The sequence below is a fragment of the Patagioenas fasciata genome, chromosome 16 (assembly GCF_037038585.1).
Source record: "Patagioenas fasciata isolate bPatFas1 chromosome 16, bPatFas1.hap1, whole genome shotgun sequence".
Classification (NCBI taxonomy): Eukaryota; Metazoa; Chordata; class Aves; order Columbiformes; family Columbidae; genus Patagioenas; species Patagioenas fasciata.
In genome coordinates this window covers 13,881,986-13,905,981 of record NC_092535.1, presented here as the reverse complement: position 1 = coordinate 13,905,981, position 23,996 = coordinate 13,881,986, and the positions used below count along the sequence as shown (strand labels likewise).

The following is a 23,996-nucleotide window of genomic DNA, read 5'->3' as shown; positions in this document are numbered from 1 at the left end:
ACCACAGTGCTATAAATAGCTCATCAGCACCAAATCTTGTGAGACACATCTGGAAAGGGGCCAGCCCAGCCCTGGCCTGACAAATAAAAATAGGCACAGGCAGTTTCAAAGGCTGGAAAGGTACAATGTGGCTCGGAGCGGCGGCAGAGAAACGGTTTTGATTGCTTGTTAGCACAAGATTTATTTGATACGAGATTGGGAGAAGTAAAAAAGTTACTTTATGGCGTACTAAACAGTCAGTCTTTCTCTAAGGCCTATTTTTCTTTCTTTTCCCCCAGTCTGCGGCAAAACCATTCCGCTTTTGAAACTGTAACAATGCAGTCTTTTGCCCAGGAGACCATTAAAATAAAGAAAAACAGAAGAAAAGAGATCTTCAAAACTTCCCCCTGTAACTATTTCTGTAAGTTTTTGGCTCCAGTGTATTTAAGTGCTCCTGTGAGTCTGAGGGGCGTCCTGGACGGGATCCGACAGGGGCTGGAGTGCTTTGCTCCAGCTAAAATCATCCGGAGGCTGCTCGGAGCCTCCACGGCCGGGTACAGATGAGGCTCCCCAGCACCGGCTGGTACTGAGCGGGTTCCCCAGCACCCCTGGTGGCCGCTCTCTCCGTCACCCTCAGCCCTGTCACTTGGGGCCCCCACCGGTGACAAAGCCGCGGCCGTGGGCCAGGCTGAGGTGACAAACCAGCCCCAAGCTGTGCCTTCCGAGGTGACAACAGCATCAGCAGTCGCTGCACAACCCAGCCCACTTTCCAACGGCTCCGCTTGACAAAACTGCCTTTTGAGCAAGCGTTTTATTTCACTCAGTGGGTGAGAAAATGTCGTATTTTTAGCACAGGCTCTTGATCAAGCCATTCAATTACATCCAAATTATCTGTGTGGGAACAGAATGTTATGTCAAAAATGTTATTCAGTGTATTTGTCAATATTACCCAACAGAAGACATTTGTATAATCAGGAGATTCAATATTTTCTACAGCATATGAAAGCAACAGTTCAGGAATCAGACTGAAGTTTTAAGGCTCTGCTATTTCACAGACACTGGAAATAGTAGCCAGCATGATAGAACACAGCGAATACCACTCCCAAAATATAAAATCTTCATTGCTCTATCAAAAACCAATAGGACTACAGATGGTAATAAAAGAACTGCAACTATAATAAGCATTTAAGCCACAGTAAAATATCTTCCGTATGCCATAAAGGCACCGTACACGCGCTCCACAGAAACTGCACCATCGGCCCACAGGATTCCTTTAGGGCCCTACATGGATATTTTCATTTCTAAAAATTGTAGAGCAACTTCCATCCAGGCTTAAAGATGTATGTGAACTCCCCTTCCCTTCCCCCTTCCTTTCACCACATCCAGTTTGCTCATTCGCCATCTGAACAACGCATGCTTCAGAGAACAGTTTTCACAGCAGTATTTTGGAATATGCGCTTTGTAACATGCAATGCAGTGAAATTCAGGATTTATTGGTTTTTATAAAGATACTCCAAGTTAGTTTAAGAGCTGTAACCAACTGCAAGTTTTTATTTAAATTATATATAAAAGAACCAAGCATATATTTTTTTCTTCCTTAAGAAAGCAATTAATAAATTACTAAGATAGTCCCTTCTGGCTCATATAACGAACAAACTTTCTGGTTTTGTCTGGGAGAAGGATGAGCGGGCTGCAGGGCTGGCAGGCCCAGCAGGTAACCCAAACCTGGCCAGGCCTTCCGTCCTTCGCTGGGACCCCCAGACCCCTCTGCCATTAACTCTCCACCTTGCCCTGATCTGCCTCCAGATCCCTCCTGCTCCAGCGATGCTCTGGCGGATTCCCCCCAGCAGATCCCACTGCCAGGGGCACGTTCTATCCCGAACATCACAGCCACCTGCCCAGGACTGTGCTCAATTATCAGTTTTCAAATTAAACCCGCCCCACACAGCTTCCCCCACCACCAACCAACACAAACCCCAAACACTTGGGCTGCTCCGGCTGCCTTCACTCCTACTTTGTGAACTTGTACAAAGGTATTTTCACACTCTCACAACTACCAAAACAGACCGATTAAAAACAACTCACTGCCGCGTGCCTCCGAGGCTCGCTCCGCAATACAAGCCTGTATATGTCAAATAACTCCACAACAGCCCCTCACCCCGCCCCAGAAAATTACTTCACCATGCCAAGAAGAAACGTAAGCTGATCCAAGGCCAAGGTTGGGTACAGAAATGAAAGGTAACGGTATGGATGAGATCACTGTGTTGTGATCTGGTTCCAGGGCCAGCCCGGGGCGGGAACATGGTGTGAGTGAGTGAGCGAGTGGGAAGGAACATGGCGCAATCCCTATTAACTTTGTAAGTAGGCTGCAGAAGAAGACAAAAAAACATGGGAAAAGGAGAAGCAATTAAACGCTCACGTAACAAAATTGCTCACTTCACTTTCCTTTGTGCGCCGCTTCTGTAACTTTTCTTCCTGAATTTTGGTGAGCCGAACGCACCAGAGACTCGGATCTAACTAACGATCCTGTTCCCTGCAAAACACTATCAAATCTACTGCTTTACATACAGGAACGTTTATACCATCTATACAGTTTAACCCATTTTCGTTTGCCTGTCTTCATTGTTTTGTAAGTGTTTAAAATAAAACAAGAACCGAATTAATCAGACATCAAAATACCAGCCTTTCCTGCCCTTCGAAATGGCTTTAACCTCAGCGACTCTCCAAGATCGCCATCTCGAAGAACCAAACTCCTCCGTACTCCATCAAGTTTGGCTTCTTCTGCAGTTATTTCAGCAAGAACTCGACACACTAAGACTACAATTTTGAATTTTCTATGAGGAAGCAGAAAGTGAAGGCTAATCATGATAAGAAAATACTACATACTGTTTCCATGATCTTTACTATCTATAAAGCCGTCAAGCTGGACCTGTAAGAACTCAAGTACGGCTGTGAATTCCTCTCCCACCTCCACTTAAGTATCCATATTCTCTCTCTCTCTCTCTCTATATATATATATTTTGTTGTTGTGCTTGTTTTCTGGAAGGTGGAGAAAGGTCTATATTTATAAGGAAGGTTGGGCATCTTCTGTGGTAAGCTGTTTTTAACCATAGGCTAATGTCACAGACCTTATACAGTAGAGAAGAAACCAACCTGTCTGCATCACTCCTGTGCTCTGTGGGACTGAACATGGAGGAAAACTTCCCATTCAATAATTTTTCAAAATCTATTTAAACGAAATCTGGTGCAGTAAGGAACACATCTTCTTACATTGGTTTAAAAATAGATTGTGCTAACTTAGGAGACTGTTTAGGCAAAGTCATTTAGGGAAAAAAAAACAATGCAAATAATTTTTAATAGCATTAAACAGTGCCCCTACAGAATATAAATTTGCTGGAAAGCCCTCCGACATCTTTGAGTTCGAATCAGCAAATGAATGTTGCTTTAATTTCAGATGTTATTTTTAATATGGCAACAACACATGAGTTTTTCAAGTATGTGTCCCTACCACAGGCAGCTCCTAGCAATTAAAACAGGTGAACCTAATGGGATATCCTTTCATTGTGTTTCAACAAAGTATTTCTATGAACCTTGTCCTCCCGGTCTTTAGCTCCCTCCAGTGCCATCGAATCAGCAGAACTGTAAAACTGCATTATTCTGACAAAAGTAGTGACATCACTAATAAATAAAATTCAAATTACGTTAATAATTTGAAATGTTAATAAAAGCATATTCCCTTAACAACTGGGACCGAACAATCTAGCCAGTAAAAAGAAGAGACAGCCAAAGAACTAGACCTGAAGTAATAATAAAATGATGCTATCTAAAGGCCACAAAATGCTTTATAAGCATTATTTATTGGTACTTGCACCAAGCCTTTCAGATGATAAAAGAATTAAAACATTAATACTTCATGCTGGTTTCTATAACTTGAAGAAACAGAGCGATGTGCAAAAGCAGCACAAGCCAAGGTTCAGGCAGTTCCTACATTTTTCAGCTTGCGTGTGGCTTGTAGAACCTAAACCCTCAGCACCGTGAATGCAACCGCACCCTGAAAAACAGGCAACGGCATTTTAAACAGAATTGTTAGAGATGGAGGTGGGTTGAGATGACACGAGCCCATGGGCCAGACCAGGACCTGTGATCCCATTGAGCTGCTGCAGGAACCAGTGATGATCCGGGGAGGAATCGGTCCCAGATGAGCCCAGAACACGGGAAGGACGAACCGCGGCTGGGACTGAGCGCGGTGGCGGGCAGCACTTCCCCGCCTTATTTAAATGCGCTTCAAAGGCCTTCAGAGAAATAGTTCACATATTTAACATGCAAGAATATAAACCCAACACTGCAATTTTGCCTACTTAGGTGCCAGCCCAACTGAGATTTTTGTTGGGTGTTTTATCAAGTTGGGTTCTTTTGCAAACAGGCAGTAACGTTGCCTGTTGTCCCGCTCACAGGATGCTCACATCCTCCGTTCCTTTTATGCCAGTGTCACATGTGATGGAAGCACAGTCAGTGTCTTCTCAGACCATCCGCCAATACCTGTTTGGGAGCCGACAGCTCAAGCAGCTCCCATTTCGGTTGCTGCTTTCCTCACAGCCATGCTTCCCCCCGCCCTTTCTTTTCCTTTGCCTTTATTTGTTTTTAATTTTCTTTTTCCAACTTCAGGGGAAAATAAAAACCAACCCAACAGCTCCAGGCCTCTGTTAAAGGAGAAACAGAACCTGGCATCTAGTATTAAATGCATCTGTAAAGAGTACATCTCTTGTTCTGAAGCGAGTTATAATGTCAAGTTGCTTGATCATAAAATTTATTACCAGGCATACTTAAAATTCATTTTGAAACAAACAAGTGATATGGAGCTACAACAGCAATTTTATAATTTTAATTTTGAGGACTACAGTGACATTCACCTTTGGTTACTGCAAAAAACGTCACCTGCAAGTATGCGTTTCTGTGTTCTTTTGCCATACGATAAAACGAAGAAGTCAAATTTCAGTGCTTTTCTCTCCCTGGTACACCTCACATTCAGGCAGACAGGAGCAAGAAGCCAAGCTTGACACCCAATGCAAGGGCGAACGGGAGAGGTGAACACACTGCTCCTGCGGGAGAGCCATCCCCAGGGAGCGGCCGCTTCTGACAAAGCACAGCGCTCTTCTCTTCCCACAGACACTTAACGCATCAAACAAAAAGAACTGTCAGTCAGCCCGTGTCATGATTTTGCTCTTTTGCTCTTAAAAGGAAAATCTAATATAGAACCTCCACCTTCTCTTACTCACATGTTGTTTGTGATAACATCAATACATGGTCATCAACTACGGAATATTTTCCCAAACTGCATTTGAATACTTAGTGCTTTTAAGCCTACACTTCACAGAACACTGTGGCTTTACAAAAGCTCACAAACAGCACTAATTCAGCAAGTGACATGATATAACATTTTAGAATCTTTCAAATAAAACACTTTGGCCGTTCTCCCTGTCTTCCCCACTGACCTGCTCACTTGACTGACTTCATCTCAAAGCAGAATTTTTATCATTATAAAAATGTGAATCCTTTAAATCTCATCGCTCAAACAGAAGAATCACTACAGAAGACCTTAAAATATTTAGTAAAAGGCCAAATGATTGTAAAACAGATAGTAGGATATACTGTATATTTGAAAAACATATTTTGTTTGCAAAATTTATTTTTAATGTGGACTTTTCTAAGCTGCGTGCTTCTATGACTAAAGTAACAAAGAATTAAGAACTTATGTGTGCACAGGGAAAGCAAAATCCCTGACAAGGCACAACCTCAGCCTGTTTGCTCTCTGGTTTCTGCACAGAGAGGTTTCCTATCGCATTCTCTGAGTCAGAGGAGCCGTCAGGTGCTGCAGAACAGGAACGAGACAGAACTGGAGCGAAAGAGCAGAGACGTGGGGGGACGGATCAAGCGTGCGAGAAAGTCGCTCGGTGAGCGCGCAGGAAAAAGGAGGTGAGGGGAAATTTTGGAAAGACTTCTAAAGTGCCTTCTTCTCTAACTAGCTTAAGACTACGCTACAACGAGGAAGTGATAATGCAGCTCTTTTAAACTATCAACTCTTTGTCACAGTTTTATAAAACTGTTATAATTAGGTAAACAATTACTAAATGTGTTATTCATAGAATATCACTATTTCAGCAGAACAAATAGCTCTATCCTGAAGTTGAACCATACCTGGGCAGAATATTGAGACCCAGACGGTACCAGAGACAACACACACTCACCCTGCAGTCTCAGCGCCCTCACCCACCCCCGTGGTGGCAGAAGGACCTGGAGACCTGGGCAGGGGTCACATCCAGCCCCATCCCGCCCTCTGCCGCGGGTCCCTGCGGCGCCAGGCAGTGCCAGAGCCTCGGCCACACGCCAGCCTTGCGCAGAGAACCCCTGCGCTGAGGTGTGCCGTACCCAACTGCTGAATTCTCATTACCGACAGGCTCTCTGGAAGCCTTTAGTCCCCTTTCCTCGGCGGATGGGGAGAAAGAGAAAGATCCTGGCCATTATGGTTGTGAAGCAAGTACAAAACGGCACGGTGAGCTCTACCTGCACAGGGAGTGCGGAGCAGACACAGAGGTGGAGAAGAATTTCCTCTCAGCGGGCATTAATTCTGAAATGCCACTGATGTCGGTTCATGCTTTTTTAACTTTCTCACAGTGACAAGAAGGTATCCCAAAGCTATGAATAACAACTCCTTTTTGTACAAGTGGGTTGACTCCCACACACATGGACTCAATCAAAACGGGCAGCAGAGAACAGGAGGGAAAGAAAAGCCCAAGGGAAGAGCCCAAGGTGTGCATTCAAGTTCCAGAAAACCTCCAGATACCACTGGATGACCAAAAGTCATAAGATCCCTGTAGAGGACACACACATCTGGACCATCTCTCTGTCTGCAGAGGGCAGTGTCTCATGTTTGCATTTTAAATGGCTGAAATCTTAAACCTAAATTATTTATTAACAGATTAAAAATTTCTTTGACGTGAAGTGAACATTTAAACAGCGTCAGGAGAAGAACAAGAATAAAACAGCAGTAGGAAAGATGAGAAGAGGTGTAAGGAGGTTTTTCTCATCCCCACATGCAGTGGATGTTCCCCCATCAACATACGCTAAGGGGTTATAAACCTAGCTGGGGCTTTGGCATCCCTTCCAAAGCTGTGTTCAATATCCAAGTCTATTATTTTGTAAAACGACATAAACCCAGCACTTCTCTTACAATGTCTTACTGCAAAGCACTGAAGGATGCCCCGCACTCTTCCATGCTGCAGTCCTGGTTGAAATCTGTGCCTAAAACTTACTGGGCATCTGACATTCACAGCCCACAGCTCTGGGAGTAACTGTGATCCAAAGCTGTGCAGGAGGCACAGAGCAGCCGGAACGGAACCATCGTGACCCAGCTGCAGCCTCGACTGGCTCACCTATTGCTTTGATACCTGTAGCTAGAAACTATGTGATTTAAGAGTGCTGGAGACAATTGCAGGATTTCCATTTGTTCTGCATGACTATAATTAGAGCTTCCGGCTCAGGGTTTACACTAACAACAGCAGCAAGGACTGCGAGATGGGAGAGACTCGGAGCAGATGGGTCAGATGGGGAGAGAGGCTGCAGAGTGACAAAGCGGTGTGTTCTGACACCGCTTACCCCGTATCAGGTGCTTATACATGCCCAGTCTATAAGCATTACGAGACCATATGTGAAATACAGCTTTTATCACACTACAGCATTCTTAACCCCACTTCCTCTACTCAGCAGCAAATTATTAGATTCACCACAAAAAAGGGTGCCTAACTGCAACAACTGATAACGCAGAAGTTAATAATATGTGAGTACTAAATATAGCCATTCTCTGGGTTTGTTTTTTTCTACATTTTCCAGCCCAGGACCTTGTTGCAGCATCTTTAACACATTAGTTGTCCTGTACTGATTGTGGTGTTCAAAACCAGTGACAGGTGCAAGGCTCTCAATGGGGCACTTCTCCCTCGCCCCATCCAACCCACGTTCAGGTCCTGCAGCTCCAGCTTGTAAAACTACAGCTCCTGCCTTGGTATAAACGCACATGCACGGGAAGTCCGAGGAACAGGCTGCCAGCAAACAGATGAGAAACTTTCAAAAGGTCTGAGGTGCTAATCAGCCAGAGTTGTGCACTGCATCAGAGCTGTGCACTGCATCAGAGCTGTGCACTGCATCAGAGCTGTGCACTGCATCAGAGCTGTGCACTGCATCTAAGTACAGGTTTTAAAGGAAGATCACTGGAGCGCTTATGAAGATAAGCATATCCTTCATTTGAATTAAAAAAGATTCCCTCCTTCAAATGAGCCCACTTCCATTTGAGAGACTGTTTTATTAACACTCTTCGGATTTTCTGTTTCTTTGCTTAAAGACAATATAATGGGGAAAGATTAAAAAAAAGAAAAAAGGCTGATACAATGTACATTCGGGTCACTGACTGTCTTGATTGTGGCTCCAAACACCAAGCCTTTAAAAAGGAAAAAACAAAACACAAACCACCCAAGCCCACAGTGTTCTGCAGAGCTTCCTCCTGTTACCTACATTCGTTTCTACCAGTGTAAACTGCATAGATTTCGTGGAGTTACAGTGAAAAGGTATCCAAGGGAAGAAAAAGTATCTTCAGCTAACATCACAATTGAAAAATGCAACTTTTCTAATATAGTACTGATTTCAAAGTAGTAAGTACTCATCAGGGAAACTGCCATACATTTACATAGACATGTATGTCTCTAACTCTGTAGAATAAAAATCTGTTCCAGCCTCCTGCTTGTCCAGCATTAACCCATGATGATGATTTGTGGAATGGATGTCAGGAATAAATGTGAAAGAGTTCAGAATTTAAAACACAGACTATTTAAATGTGGATATTACAACCCAATTTGCCCTGTAATCCATACATGTATAAAAGCAGCATAGGCTTGTACAGATTCTGGTAATTACAGAGTTTTGTATCGAAAAAGCACAATGTTTCATACAATATAAACACAGTAATTGTCACTTTATCTTACAATCTACACTGTGCTTTCAATTATGCACAAAGGGACTGCTCGTGAGAACTGAACGGAGAGGGTAAATTGCACCCCTCATAATAATAGTAACAAACCTGTGTTCATTAGCGTCTGTTTGTTTTTAAAAAGGTATTTGTTGAATTATTCCGAACATCTCTTACAGACTGGTGAATAAAGAAAAATGCACTGGGTGCGGCACTAATCACTCTTTTGTAAGACCTGTCTGGAGGGAAATCAGTTCCAGATCCTTCACAGCCATGGGACTTTATCAGAAAACCACAGCGCACAATTCTGGCGTAATTAGCAGGACCTTCTATCCAGCCCAGCAGAAAGCTCTGAAACACACACACTGCACATGGTCAGGGGAAGTCAGAGCTGGAAGGGAGGTACCAGCCCCTGCCCACAACAGCAGCAATCCCACCTATTTTTAGTTTGCAATTCCAATAAGAAAACAGTTGAGAGCCTAGCGAAAATATCTTGCTGACAAATTTAATGGACTGAACACTGAAGTTTCTATTTTTAAATAAAGTTCCTAATTATCTTTCAAAACAAGAAGCAATTAAGCAGCAGTGGAGCTGCAGCTTTCCCAAGTGTCTGGTAAGGCTTGGCTCCAATCTGATTGAAACTGGGAAATGGCTCAACACCTTTCTGATCCTCAAAATTGGTACAGGGCCAGGCTCCTTTTTATTTTTTTTGTCGTTTAGTGAAAGCAGTTCTGCTTTGACCTGTCCGCTCCTGCCTTGCCCCATTTTCCCTCCTCAGGAGGGATCTGCCGCCATGCAGCTGCAAAATCCACAACGAGAAGGTGGAGAGGGAAAGAGAAACAGAGCTCGTCACGTCTGCAGAGAGCTGGGGAACGCGAGAAGTAACACCCGGCTCGGTCCGAGAGTCGCGCAGCTCTGAACGCACCCGGAATCCACAACACGGAGCCTATCGGTATGTGCAAATTTACTGAATGAGCCGCATAATCACAACAGAGTGACTTAGAATCTGACACATTGTTCTCCAAAGAGACATTTTAGTTACCGGTTCACTTGATAACACACTGTGACAATAATGAGTATACATTACACGTGTAACGCAAGTCAGGTAAGATTGCTCCACACTTCATACATACTACATGCCTTATTTTTGAAATAAACTTTTAACAACTGGGGTATAGAATTAGAGTTAGGATTGAAAATACACAGATTTATACCTACATTTTAATGTGACACCACACAGTCTGGAATGCTCTTTTGGGGAATATATCATCTCTGCTGGTAAGACAGGAGAAGAGCTCTAAATCCATCCTCTCACTCCTTCCACAAAACCACTTAATCATGTCAAGATTCTTGATGACATTGCAATACTTCTTGGCATTGGTACCACGAAAGATTGAACAATAACGCCCTTGACTCATCTGATTTCATTTTAAACCTCACACTGTCCAAAACCACCCAGGAGTTTTTACAGGTCTGAACTTTTACTTTCTTCTTGAAGAAGAGACGTATCACACCTCCAATTCACAAACGGGGAAGGGAAGTTTTGCCGCAGCCTGGCCTTTGAGAACACGGTGTGCGGACCCTACAGCAGCTCAGTGCGGTGGAGCGGGGGGAGCAGCGAGTCCTCCCGCAGGAACGGTGAAGCGAAACCTTTCAGGCCGAACCAAGACAAGAACTGAGACTGCACACACCTTAACTGCACAACGTGTTCTTCGGGGCACACATACTGACAAGCAGAGCTAAGGAAAAGACCAAAACAAACCCACAGTCGGTGGACTCACACAAGACTAGTTCACTCGAGACTGAATTTGATTGAAGAACATCCACAGAGCGCCCAGACGCTAACATACGAAGATTGCCTTGCCAGGTACGAAGCTTCAAGATGCGTAACTTCTCAACGCTGTCCCTGACTTTATAACATCAAAAATACGTAATTAAAATCTGAGATGCCTTAATAGCAAAAGTAGTGGACAGTTTGTTCCAGACACTGCCTTCAGCAGCTTTGCGGTATTACCAATACTGGCAATACTTGAACAAAAACTTAACACAATTAGCAGGGATTTTGCATGTCTATTGCTATCTGCATTTATTTCTAAAAAATAACTAGGCTTCAGGTGTGCTTTGTTTCCTATTTTGGTTTGGTTTTTGTTTGTTTAATTGTAAAAATCGCACCTCTCACCAAAGATCATACAGCACTACCCGGCCACCTGAACCGGGCTGGGTGCTCCCTGGGCAGAGCACCCGCAGCTCCTTCCCTCCCCGGCCTTGCTAAGCCAGCCCTTGCTAAGCCAGCCCTTGCTGGCTCTTCCGTAGGGCTGCAGTTCACACGAGCCCTTTGGGGGAAGGGGAACCTTGCTGAGTACCCAAGGTACTTCACAGCCTTCAATTTACTGGGCAGCCGACACATTTCAAGTGTAAATCACCATCCAGGCACTGAAAGCCCTTAACTCAATAATGAATACGCTACAATTTAGCCTTATTGGTGGATACCCTTCTGAGATTTAACTAGCATACCACAATACAAATATAGTAAACACAGAATTAAATTTAATTCTAACAACTGATTTTAATGTGCTTCAGGTACAAAAAACAATGTGTAAGGTAGCACAGAGCAATCAGCTCAAAAATGGTATTTCAAATCACAATCTGTATCAATGAAATCCTGCCTACAAAACTATTCTTAATCACACGTAAAATTAGCTAGCAATTTATTTCCGTTTATTCAGGGATTAGTCACGTACTATAAAAAAATAATACTGAAAGAAGACTTAAGTTCAGCTTCAGTTTGATAAACCTCTTAACCTAATATGAGCTTAATCTATTTTTTAATTTTCAGCCTGTGTCTCCTGAAGCAAGGATTTTATGACCATGTTCTCTGCATGCAAGCACGTGGTCTCAATAAACTTTTGAGCCTGCTGGTGAATTTATAGCAAATGTAATGCTGACATCTTTGTCGGGGTTCTCTCAAAAATAATCCACTCAGCAACACCTGTGAACACAGGCAAGCACCCAGACAAAAGAAATTTAAACTTAAGCCCCCAGTGAAGGAAAGGCTTCGGTGTTTTATCAACCAGTGGAGGTCACAGCAGAGGAAAAGGAGAGAACATGCAAGTCAATGGCATGGAGCGCTCCCTCTCCCTGGGACCGGCAGTGATGTATTTGCACTGTCTCAGCCCAGGGAATGACTGGGAATTGAACCTGGCACTTTTTCATTGTACCACCAAAGCACCAGCCTCATTTCATCCATGTATCAGATATTTTCAGTCGCCTCCCATCTTTTGGAATACTGTTGCTCTTAATTCCTTTTTTAAAGCAAGTCTTTAATGAGGCTTTACAATATCTTTTTAGGTTTTAGTTTGATAAAAGTATTCTCCCAACTGTCATATTCTAATCTTGAAACGTTCACAGAATCCCAGAATGTCAGGGGTTGGAAGGGACCTGGAAAGCTCATCCAGTGCAATCCCCCCATGGAGCAGGAACACCCAGCTGAGGTTCCACAGGAAGGTGTCCAGGCGGGTTTGAATGTCTGCAGAGAAGGAGACTCCACAACCTCCCTGGGCAGCCTGGGCCAGGCTCTGCCACCCTCACCAGGAAGAAGTTTCTTCTCATATTTAAGTGGAACCTCTTGTGTTCCAGTTTGAACCCACTGCCCCTTGTCCTATCACTGGTTGTCGCCGAGAAGAGCCTGGCTCCATCCTCCTGACACTCACAAAAGCCAGAGGATTTAAGGATTGCTGTGTACAAAATAGTCTATTTTCCTGCTTCAAACTTTCTTAAAGTATGTGGATTTTTTCAGAACTGAGATTACAGCGGAAGGTTTGTTGCACTATCCCTACCATGAAAAAGTACAGGGTGTTTCAAAAAGATGGACCCAACTTCAAAGCAAATAAAATTGGGTCCATCTTCTTGAAACACCCTATATATTCTGTGTTTAGTAAAAATAGAAGAAATACAGAAAAAAAGGGCAATACCGCAGTACAGGGAAGGCAAGCCAACGAATCTCGAGCTTTCAGCAGTCATGTAGCTCCACCAATTGTCTTCCTGTCCTTGTCAAACCTCGTCAAATGTTGGGCCTGCCTTGCAGTAAATGCACCACCTGTGTGTTCAGCAGCTTTGCACCAGTAGCCCGATACAGCGTTTACTCAGAGTTGTGAGATTCCCTCACTCCAGGAAAGCGTGGCGCCATTTAAAGGATGAACGGCTGCTCGCAGAACACCCAGGAGTTTCATGCAAAGAGCAATATTTGTGACACCTGTTCTAACAAATTTACTCACAGTAGGAGAACTCCATCTGCTTTAGGATTCCTATAAGGACGAATCCACGCTATTGAATTTTTCTTAATCTTCACAATTATGAAAGAAAACCAGAATTGTGTAGCCATACTACGCTAATAGCTGTGTTTAATGATCTTGTGTAACAATGCAACATGCTAATCTCTTCAATAAATTATTTTGTGTCAAGTCTATGACAACACTGATTAATTGCCCCAAAGGGATTGCACACCGAGTCAGGGCCTTGCATGCACGCACAAATCTTGTTTATTAACATATTATTTGTTTGAAAAATTTTATGAAGTCTCAAAACTTAACAAATAACCACAATTGTCCACAAAAAGCAACGCTACACATCTCTTTGAAGCAACTGACCTGAGCCCATCCTCAAAACATGTCTTTGAATCAATGACCATATGGAAAGGATTTCAAAATCCATCTTGATGGAAAGTTGGAACCACAACTTTTCGAGGTGGCAGCTCATTAACTGATTGGCATAACTAACCCCAGGTATGTTCAACCTCAGGTACACACGTGTGTAAATCCCAGAGGTCTCTGCAGAACCAGCACGCTGCTGGTAGGTCCCTCGTTCTCCTTCACTTACAAGCTCTTACCAATATGATCTTCACAGCAATTCTTCCAAAAGCCTCAGCAAACAAAAGATGCTTCTAGCATATTCTCTCACGCAATTAATTCCGCAACAAAAGCTCTGAGGGTGGGAAAAGGAAAAAGTAGGAAGGAACTGGTGAACCTGTTGCCATTAAAATGCAGAAATTAGTAAAAGTTTAAGTAATGGCAAGTTTTGGCTTATATTCCATCTCCTGTTGTATTGCATTTCAATTCTAATTCCACTGCATTCGAATGTGTATGTTTGCCACAAAAACCAGAGCAGAAGCCTGGGCAGGTATCAGAAATGCAGTGACTAACAAGTCCAGATACTACAGAACCAAAAAGACTAGAAAGCAGTTACAAAAATCTGCATCTGACTTTGGCTTTTACAACCCTCATTTTATTTTCTCTTTTTGAAACAGAAATCTCAGGGCTTATGCACACTTTGTCATTTCTCTTTATTATTCATTTCTTAAAATGTTTAAAATCATTTGGTGATGCAGCATGTTCTTTATCAAACAAAACAGTTTGCCATTTTTACCACTAGTAACAAGGAATCTGTTATTCTCTGTAGTGAATTATTTTTAAGTCTGTGTTAATGAACTGTATGGGTACAGGCAAACCATGCAGAAATTGGGCTATGGAACAACTTTGTCTGCACCATTCTGAACTGTAGCCAAGTACTTTTAGTACAGAACAAACTTACGAAGCTGCATCATTCTTAGGTTTATACAGCAGTAGTTACTCACACATTCACATTCTTTGATAGCATCAACTTTGGGTTTAAAGCAGACTATTAAAGTAAAATATTAGCTCAGAGATACATCCCAAGCAAACTACCCACTAGACTCACCACAGTACTCTTCACTGGCTCACTAAAACATCAATATGCTTTTTATTTAGTCCTGCCTTCATGGCACTGTCTTCATCTCCTTTCGCCATGCCAAATGAAACAGCTGTCAGAGGAAAACAGCAATCTGCTGAACAAATCATGTGGAGTCGACTCACGATCAGAGGACATTCACTATTTTATGGGCAAATTTTATTTAAATAAAACGCTAACACTCATGCCAAAGTTTCAAAAATACTCCTGAGCAAGCATGTCCCTAACCTTAGCGTATCTTCTGCATGTGGATTTGTTACTGAAAGAAATAGCTGCGGTAGAAAGCAAATGCTCCCTTTGCACATGAAAGCAAACGCAACACATTCAGCGATGAACATCCACTTCCCCTACATCAGGGATCCCCGACACTTGCACTTGGTTTGTGGTGAACTCTTGCAGCTATTAGCAAGTGACACAAACTACAAGGCAAAGTGTGATTATTTGAGTGCAGGACTGGCTCAAGATAGAGGGGGAGACATTCCAACCCAGCTTTTTCATGCTCTTCAGATCAGGTCAGCCCTGCCGCCAGTTGAAGGTAAATCCCTCCTATTTACAACTGGACGTGGAAAGGAAGTTGCAACTGCAGCCGGAGGCCAGAAAGGAGCTGACACATGAACAGATGTGTGGAACAAAGGAGAACCGCAAGCGGGAAGCGACCGAGGGCAGCGGGTGCAGGGGGTACAAGTGCCAGAGCAAAGGAAAGTGGAGGCAGAAATGGGATTCCCAGAGCAAACAATCAAACCTTTTTACAGTAACTCAGAATGATGCGGTGGGCATCGCACAGACCTCAAAAGTCTGTGGTATGGCTTCTTAAATGATTCACTTTTTGGACTTGCAAAGGTCTTTCTGCCATTACGGCTCATCACCTTTTTCACTTATCAGTGCTCCTAATTCGTAAGACTCAAGCAAGCTTTTCCACTACACCTTTTATTTTATCTTGCTTCATACTGGGATGTAATTTATTTCAAAGACAGAGGAGTTTATCCGAGGTTGAGTGTAGCTTGAAATTACGAATTTATGATTAGCTGTGACAACAGTGGGAACATGTGTTGGATTCATAATCCATTTACTGGCTAAATTTAGGTAATCTGGTTTTCACAGCACTTGCCAGCAGGCACATCCCTGCTATTGGCGGTCAGCAGGAAGGGCAGACACACCAAGCAGTCAGGTGTAATTCAGCCGCCTATAGATTTGGACTCATTTTCTTGGTAGTGACTTCACTAAAGTCATGCAAAGACAGGAGTCACTGTGCTTCCCATCATCCACAGCAACCTACTTCTGCACCTAACACCCCATGGGACTGCAGAGAAAATATAACCTGGGCTATACTTTTTTAAACTGAAATTTAATCTTGTTTAAAACTTGAACCTCCATTCCCTCAGGCTGAAGACAACTAGGGAGAAGACCCTAATTCAGTTATCTCTAAGTGTTCGGGAAACAAATACCGTGGGTTTTATAATCAAGACTAAGGATTAGAAGTTGGATGATCTGGGTCTATTCCTTAGTTTGCCAAAAAATTCACACAGCAGTAGGCAAGCGCATCAGTTTTAGATCAGCAAAAGGGGACATGAAGATTTTTCTTCCTCACGGGAATGGTTAACAATATAATTGTTAGTGTCCGTAAGAAGCTCATGGATGCCGGGAATACAGGCCAAGGAAATTGCTGTCCGGTTGAATGTGAGTACACAGACGTAGCTCACAGAGCTGGAGGAGACCAGGGCAACTACTCTGCCAAAATCAGATCGTGTGGAAAGAAAGTAAAGAGAAAATAAAAGTAATAAATAACATGAATAAGAAACTAGACTAACAGTAGTACCACGGATAAGTCAGCCACTATTTAAAGAGATGAGACTTTGAGCAAATGCACTTTACCGCACGTTCCATGAAGGGAACTTTGTCATGAAGTGAAATCAACATGGAAGAAAAATCAGTAAGTGCTCAGAGCGGAGCTCTTCATTGCTCTCTACAACTCAGCAAATCCAGAAATAAAACACACCATAAATCTTAATAAAAATATAAAGCATTTACAACCCATAACAAATTAAAAATTAAAAAACCAGCACGTCCACATCTGCTGATCCTTCAGCAGCCCTGCGCAGCGGCCGGCTAATAGCTGCACTCCCCTCCTTTCTTTGACAAGTATTTTAAAAACAAACATCTTTAAAACCCTCCTCATAAAGCCCTGCCAGAGCAGCCTGGCACAGCTTTAAGCTCTCGGGGTGGCTCTGCTGGTGCTGAAAGTTGAGAAACGCGACCCAGCGCCCAAGCAGCCCCTCTGGTGCTCCCTCCCTCCCGAAATGGCAGAAGAGCGGGCGGCAGGAAATAGCGTGAGAACGGGCTCCCCGCGCCGCTTCCAGCCCTTCCTGAGCGCAGGGAAACGGGCTGCAAGGACCGGCTCTGACATTATTTCCTTTTCCACCCCAGCCGAAACCAGGAAGCGCCAGCGAGGAGATACGCAGAGAAAGCATGCCGTGAAATGAAGCGCAAAATCAAATCTGCGGCCAAGGAGCCTAACTAAGCCGAGACCAGCTAAAGCAAAAACTCAAGTACTTGTTGAGCACAGCCTAATGTAAGCAAGTCTAGAAAACACAATAGGAGGCTTTGCTTTTGCCCCTCTGCCTTGCTCCGGTGAGCCCCCCCTGCAGTGCTGCTCCAGCTCTGGAGTCCTCAGCACAGGACACACATGGACCTGCTGGAGATGGTCAGAGGAGTCACAAATATATAACCAGGAGGATGGAAAACCTCTGCTACAAGGGAAGGCTGAGAGAGCTGAGGATGTTCAGCCTGGACAAGACAAGGCTCTGGGGAGACCTTACTGCAGCCTTTAAGTACTTAAAAGGGGCTGATAAGAAAGATGTGATAGACTTTTTAGCAGGGTCTGTTGTGAGAGGACAAGGGGTAATGGTTTTAAACTAAAATAGCAGAGATTCAGGCCAGATACGAGGAAGAAATGTTTTACACTGAGGGTGACGAGAGCCAGGTTGGCCAGAGAGGTCTCCATCCCTGGAGACATCCCAGGCCAGGCTGGACGGGGCTCTGAGCAACCTGAGCTGGTGAAGATGTCCCTGCTCATGGCAGGGGTGCCAGGGGGGGAGCTGGGAAGGTCCCTTCAACCCAAACTATTCTGTGATTCTATCATTCCAATCCAATGGTTACTGACATCAAACCAGTTTTCTTCAGGACATCCCCAGACTTCGGCTCAGACCTTACAGGACAGGGCTGGCATCCTTCATGCCCTTGTGCCACAAACAGCACATTTGTATGGGAGAGATTCTACTTACTCTGGCTTATCTGCTATGTATTTGTGAGGCTTTAAGAACAGAGCTTTTCAAATGAAAACTGAGGTAGAAGTATCAGCAACAACAGCACTTCAAGAGATCTTGTTTATATTTGACAGAAGGCATATATTTGACAAACAGGTCTTGGCACATTATAGTGGAAATGGCTCCTATATTCTCAATATTAAGTAATACATTCTGAATAAATGCAATCCTGTGCCTTCAGGGAAGAAACATGAAGGATGGTAAATAATTTATTTATCACCATTTGGGGTTTTCTATATTCTAGACCCATCTGCGTTCTTCCATTTATTATTAGCCAGAGCAGTATCAAATGGAGCTTCAGGACCAACGTTCGTCCTCTGCTGTACACATCCCCACGTGATGCAGAGCCATGAAACGTGGCCTCCTCTAAGACAGCGCTCCCTTCTCACGGCTAAAACACATTCCTCTCAGAGAGAAACTGGTGACAAAACCTCACAGCCTATGTTGTTCTAAAAACAGAATTGAAACTAATTACTTAGTAAGGCCAGTGAAGAAAAGGGAAACAGGCTCCTTTCCTTTCTCTGCCTCTCAAGACTGTCAGATATGCCCATGCAGGAAGTTCAGTAAAGCTCACGATGAGCAGAGGCAGCTACTCTTTCAAAAGGAACAGGGTTCCTCTGACGTGACATTTTCATTTAGGCAGAGAGGTTGAGGATAAAGGGCAGGCCACCAGAAGGGCTCTCCAGCAGCTGAGGTTACTGCCTGGGCCTCCCGGTTCCACACCTTCAAAGATCACAACTCCAGTTACACAGAGACTCAGGACGGTACCTGTAACTGTGGGTAAAGTCATCTTTCTGAGCCAATGCAACCAGGAACTTGGTGGAGCGAGGATAAAAGCATGTATTAATGGTAACTTCTTATGGGCAGACATTGAAAAATGGCAGCAAGTCAGCAGGAAGTATTGCAGCTAAAGTTACTGCTCAGGAGCAGGTGAAAAGACTCCGGAAATACCTACTTTCAAGTTAGGTAGATGTGACACATGAGATTGAGAAATATATTAGTTCCCACTTTTCTGAGAAAGGACAAGAAGCAAAGAAGCAGCAGCCCCTGCCTCACTTTGTCCCTCTCTGAGAGCTCCCGACGCATCTGCGAGTTCCCTTCTCTCCTCAGCACAAACCCTGCAAGAGCTGAAACTCCATCTCCCCATCATCTTTCTTTTCAAGACGCTCCAGCATCCTGCAGCTACGCCATACAGCCCTGAACTCTGGCAGGACCTTCTGCTGGACTGGAGCTAAGCTGCCTACACGGAGAACAGTTTTAACCAAGAAAAGCACAACTGTAAAAGCGGCAATGTTGAAGAGAAGGGCAGTAGGTACGTCCCCAGTACCTCCCCATCCCACCACTGACAAAAGGTGGAAATAAGAGGAGGGAAGGACTGGTGCTGCAATGTCCCACTGCCCAAGGACCAGCCCACGGCTCCTCAAGAAGCTCCGCGCACGTTTCCTGCAGGTTTGGGAGAAACAGAAGCGAATTTCATTTTGGTATTAACATCTCTGAAAGCCAAACAAACGCCTGTACAATATACGTTCTCACTGTTCCCTGCTAAAAGACAGACAAAAATGATTTTAAACATTTGGCAGAATCTCCTTGCAAAGCTTCCTATATATAAATAACCCTGTCACTTTCCAAGAGTGAAAATAACTTTTCGTAGAGAATGCAGAATGTTAAATGAGCCCATACCAAGACAAACTTTACACCAAGCAATTCACACTTCCACAAATGACAGTTTAAAAAAATTAAAGCTGTTACAAACAACTACAAGAAGTTGGGTTTGGTGGTTTTTTTGTGAGAAAGAAACATTGTTTAGAATTTTAAAGTAATTCACCGAACAAAGAATCCATTAATATTTAAGAACTGATTCAACTTTCAACAGCAAGAAGGGATTTTTGGAAGCTGGACTGATTCTGAAAAAGACCCTTTCCTGCCTTCCATTTTAAGTACGTCTTTCTTGTTTTAAACTGGGACTCCAAAAGGGGAAAGTGTTTAGAACCCAGGACTCCTCTCCGAAAGAACTGACAACTCTAACACAGTTTGTTCCGCTTTCTCTTTTAACTTCATTAGCGCTAATGACAGTAGCTTGCACATTCAAATTCAAATAGTCTTCACCTGATAAATCTCAGCTACCATTTATATTTTGCCTTTGCCACATTTTTTAGAGTGTGCTCGCCAGGTTCATTTCAAGCTCCCAGTTGTCAGATCTTACGGGCAGTAATTTTTGTCAGGTCTCTTGAAAATTTACTATGATAAAAAAAGCTCAGAACTTCCAAGTGATGTTACCACCAAGGAAACATTTTACCATGAAAAACGCTCACTTTGCATATTCTGTTACTCAAAACAACGCCACTGCACAAGCAAAAATGCCAGAAAGGACAAGAACTACCCAAACTAACAACTGGAAAACTCCTTCTGCAAGAAAACAACGCCATATACTTTACTATCAACTTGAATAAATATTAGAATTATGAAATAATTTTAGAAGGAGACTGTAATGGTATCTTAGAAATAAAATATCTGCAATTTGTCAGCAATGCACAGGGTTTATTTTTGGTTCCACAGCCCATGATGTAGAATTCAGCATTCCACTAGGTGGAGCAGGACGGTAAAACCACCCCCTCGCTGACCCAATGAAAAGTCAATCCCAGCAATCAGGGCTGATAAGAATTTCAGTTTTCTTCTGTGCTTTCAGGGCTGAACAAAATTTGTTCCTCTTCCAAAAAAGGGCAACGCAAAACCCACTTGGTGCTCAATATTTACTTCTTCCCGTCATAGAAGTTGACTATTAACAAACGGTAACCAGAAACAGAGAACCAAACACTACCAGAAACAAAACTAGTTTCTTTTCTATTTCTATCCACTTTACACTAGAAAGACAAAATTTACTGGAGAGTTGACAGAAAATGAAAATCTTGTTTCTATTCTGCAGCAACCAAACTGGCAGAAAAATCCATGCCAAACGATCAAACATTAGTCACCTAATGCAAGAGACATTGCTCCACATCAAACAAATTCACACTAGAAACAATGGCAAAACTTCAAAGAGGCTCCAAAAGACCTGGAGCTGGGCAGGTCACAGTAAAATTATCTCCCTGCTCTCTTTTCAAACAGAGCTATTAATAATTGTTGATTTACCTCTAAGTCTAACTAAGTAAACAAAAAATAAAGAACCTTACAATTTTTATTTCATTGAATGTTCTTTTAAGAGACAAAGTAACAAACAACGAACTGCAGTTGCCCATCATTACGTGAAATGAGAAACCTGCATTTCCTTGACCATTAAACCTAATTTCAGCTTCCTCGAAAGAAGTGGAGAGAGTATAAACTAGAAAAGAACAGTTTTAACCATTAACATTCCAAATTGAAGTCCTGCGATCCTTGACTATACACAACAAAAATACCAGGAATGCTCCCAGTTATCACAAACATCTTGCTGTAAAGAAATTCTGAGCTGTACTGTGATATATATGCGATAAATAACTGCAAACATGCAGCAGTCTCTCCTGACAATACCAATTATCACAGTGGTATAAAGAGCAGAAGAGAATGAATCATCCAGTGGTGTGTGCAGCAAGGCACACAAGAACCCCGGTGAGCGCTCCCGGGCTGCTGCCCATCTCTGCCTTCACGTTAACAAACCGCACTAAAAACAAAAGCTACAAACACAAACTTGTTTCACACCAATGTACTTTCCAACTTACTAAAACTTGCTGTAGTATCTGAAGTGGTATTAAGGTGTCAGGCTGTAGTAAGAGCATTTGAAGGCATCTGCAAGGTTTTCACCACAGATAATATTGTCCAACTGAACGCCCGTTTTTCCTGCCTCTCTGAATAGCTGATTAACAGGAATCCACTACGCAGCATCCACTCCTTTTCCAAGGTAAGGAAAAGCACGCAGCAGTGCCACCCAAATCACCGTCCTTCCCCCTCAGTTCTAACATCCGCGTATCGCCGTCAGTATGGAGCAGAAGGGAACCAATACTCACTACTGCGCGCAGTCGATCAGCTGGTACTCGTTAGATCTCTCGTAGCAGGCTTTCACACCTTCATCTTGCCAAAGTGTTTTTGTATGTTCATAAAACTCCTGAAAGAGTAAAAATAGTATTAGCAAAATGCGTTATTTATGAAGAGAACTGGGAAGTGGTCACATAGTTACCACCACAATGAAGGGTAAACGGCAGCATATTTAACAAAAAACTTCAAGCGTGTTTTAGAGCCCGACTACAAGCTCCGTTGGCTTTTTTTTGTTGTCACCTTCAATTTAGGATTTTCTAACACTTGAAGAAATGCTTCTTGATCATTTTGATCGAGTGCAACTATATACTGAAGTCTTGAAAGAAGGGTTAACTTTTCATTAATGATAATTCTGTTGGCATAACCCGTACCATTCAGTAACATCTGGTCTTTAACTCACAATTCACTGTATATTGGCTGCCAAGATTTTTTGGCTGTCGAGATTTTTTTTTTTTATTCTTCAATGAAACATTACTCCTCAGGAATTTTTACATAAAGGTACCAAATGCTGAGTAGCTTTTACTTGACCTTCCACGTTAGTGAGGACCTTTGGGGACTATATCGACATCAGTATCTTTCTCAACTCGGTATCACTTAGAGTACTTGCAGAATTTATTCTTTTGTCATATAAAAGGATAACAAACTACAGAAGAAATACAGTGATACAAAGCTAGATAACCCAAAACACTTGCTTCATCCTGCATTAAAGTCAACAAATAACTACGCAAAGATAAGCTTACAGAAAATGCAATAAAACAGAAAGGTTCTTCATCACCTACAAATGCACAACTGAAGTCAAAAGAGTTGGTGTCTTAATGAAAAAGTCACTGCCTAGTAAAACCACCACAAAAACTGAGACACCAAAGTCCTTCCTCACTACCGTTTCTCACTACGACCATGACATTCTGTTAGACAAGTGATATCAACCAATCATTTCACACAGTTTATTAGCTCCTTCATACCTTGTGGCAAACCATTTGGAGCAGTTTCTGCAATCAGACACTTAAATGGGATAAAGCAAATCCAGTTCCTGGCCCTAACACAAACACTTCAATAATAAAAAGCCTAGGATTTAGTTTAACAGAACCATGCCATATTGTCCAGAAGAGTCCTCCCTGTGTTTTAAGGGCAGTTCTTGACTTCCAAGAAAATATGTGGGTTATAATAAAGAGATAATGATCAATGTTTGTACCTTATTATTCAATATATTCATCAATTATGTGGATGAGGGAATAGAGCGCACTACCAGCAAGTTTGTGGATGACACCAAGCTGGGAGGAGTGGTTGTGCTGTCATCCTGAGACTTGGACAGGCCGGAGAGCCGGGCAGGGAAAAATGTAATGAAATAGAACAAGGGCAAGTGTAGAGTCTTGCATCTGGGTAGGAACAACCCCAGCTTCCAGTATAAGTTGGGGAATGACCTATTAGAGAGCAGTGTAGGGGAAAGGGACCTGGGGGTCCTGGTGGACAGCAGGGTGAGCATGAGCCAGCACTGGGCCCTTGTGGCCAGGAAGGCCAATGGCATCCTGGGGTGTATTAGTAGGTCCAGAGAGGTTCTCCTTCCCCTCTACTCTGCCCTGGTGAGACCACATCTGGAATATTGTGTCCAGTTGTGGGCCCCTCAGTTCCAGAAGGACAGGGAACTGCTGGAGAGAGTCCAGCGCAGCCACCAAGATGCTGAAGGGAGTGGAGCATCTCCTGTGTGAGGAAAGGCTGAGGGAGCTGGGGCTCTGGAGCTGGAGAAGAGGAGACTGAGGGGGGACCTCATTAATGTTTACAGATATACAACGGGTGATTGTCTCAAGGATGGAGCCAGGCTCCATTGGTGACAACCAATGATAGGACAAGGGGCAATGGGTTCAAACTGGAACACAAGAGGTTCCGCTTAAATTTGAGAAGAAACTTCTTCC

General features: G+C 43.2%; 1 protein-coding gene across 4 annotated transcripts in view; it reads right to left on the bottom strand.

Moving 5' to 3' along the window:
* Positions 1 to 23,996, bottom strand: part of GNAS (GNAS complex locus) — a 145,939-nt gene that overhangs the window by 16,894 nt on the left and 105,049 nt on the right. For all 4 annotated transcript variants that reach the window (XM_065849488.2, XM_065849490.2, XM_065849489.2 and 1 more), the window contains exon 5: positions 22,059 to 22,156. In XM_065849488.2, the coding sequence (XP_065705560.1) occupies positions 22,059 to 22,156 (98 nt within the window). The remainder of the gene's footprint in view (positions 1 to 22,058; positions 22,157 to 23,996) is intronic.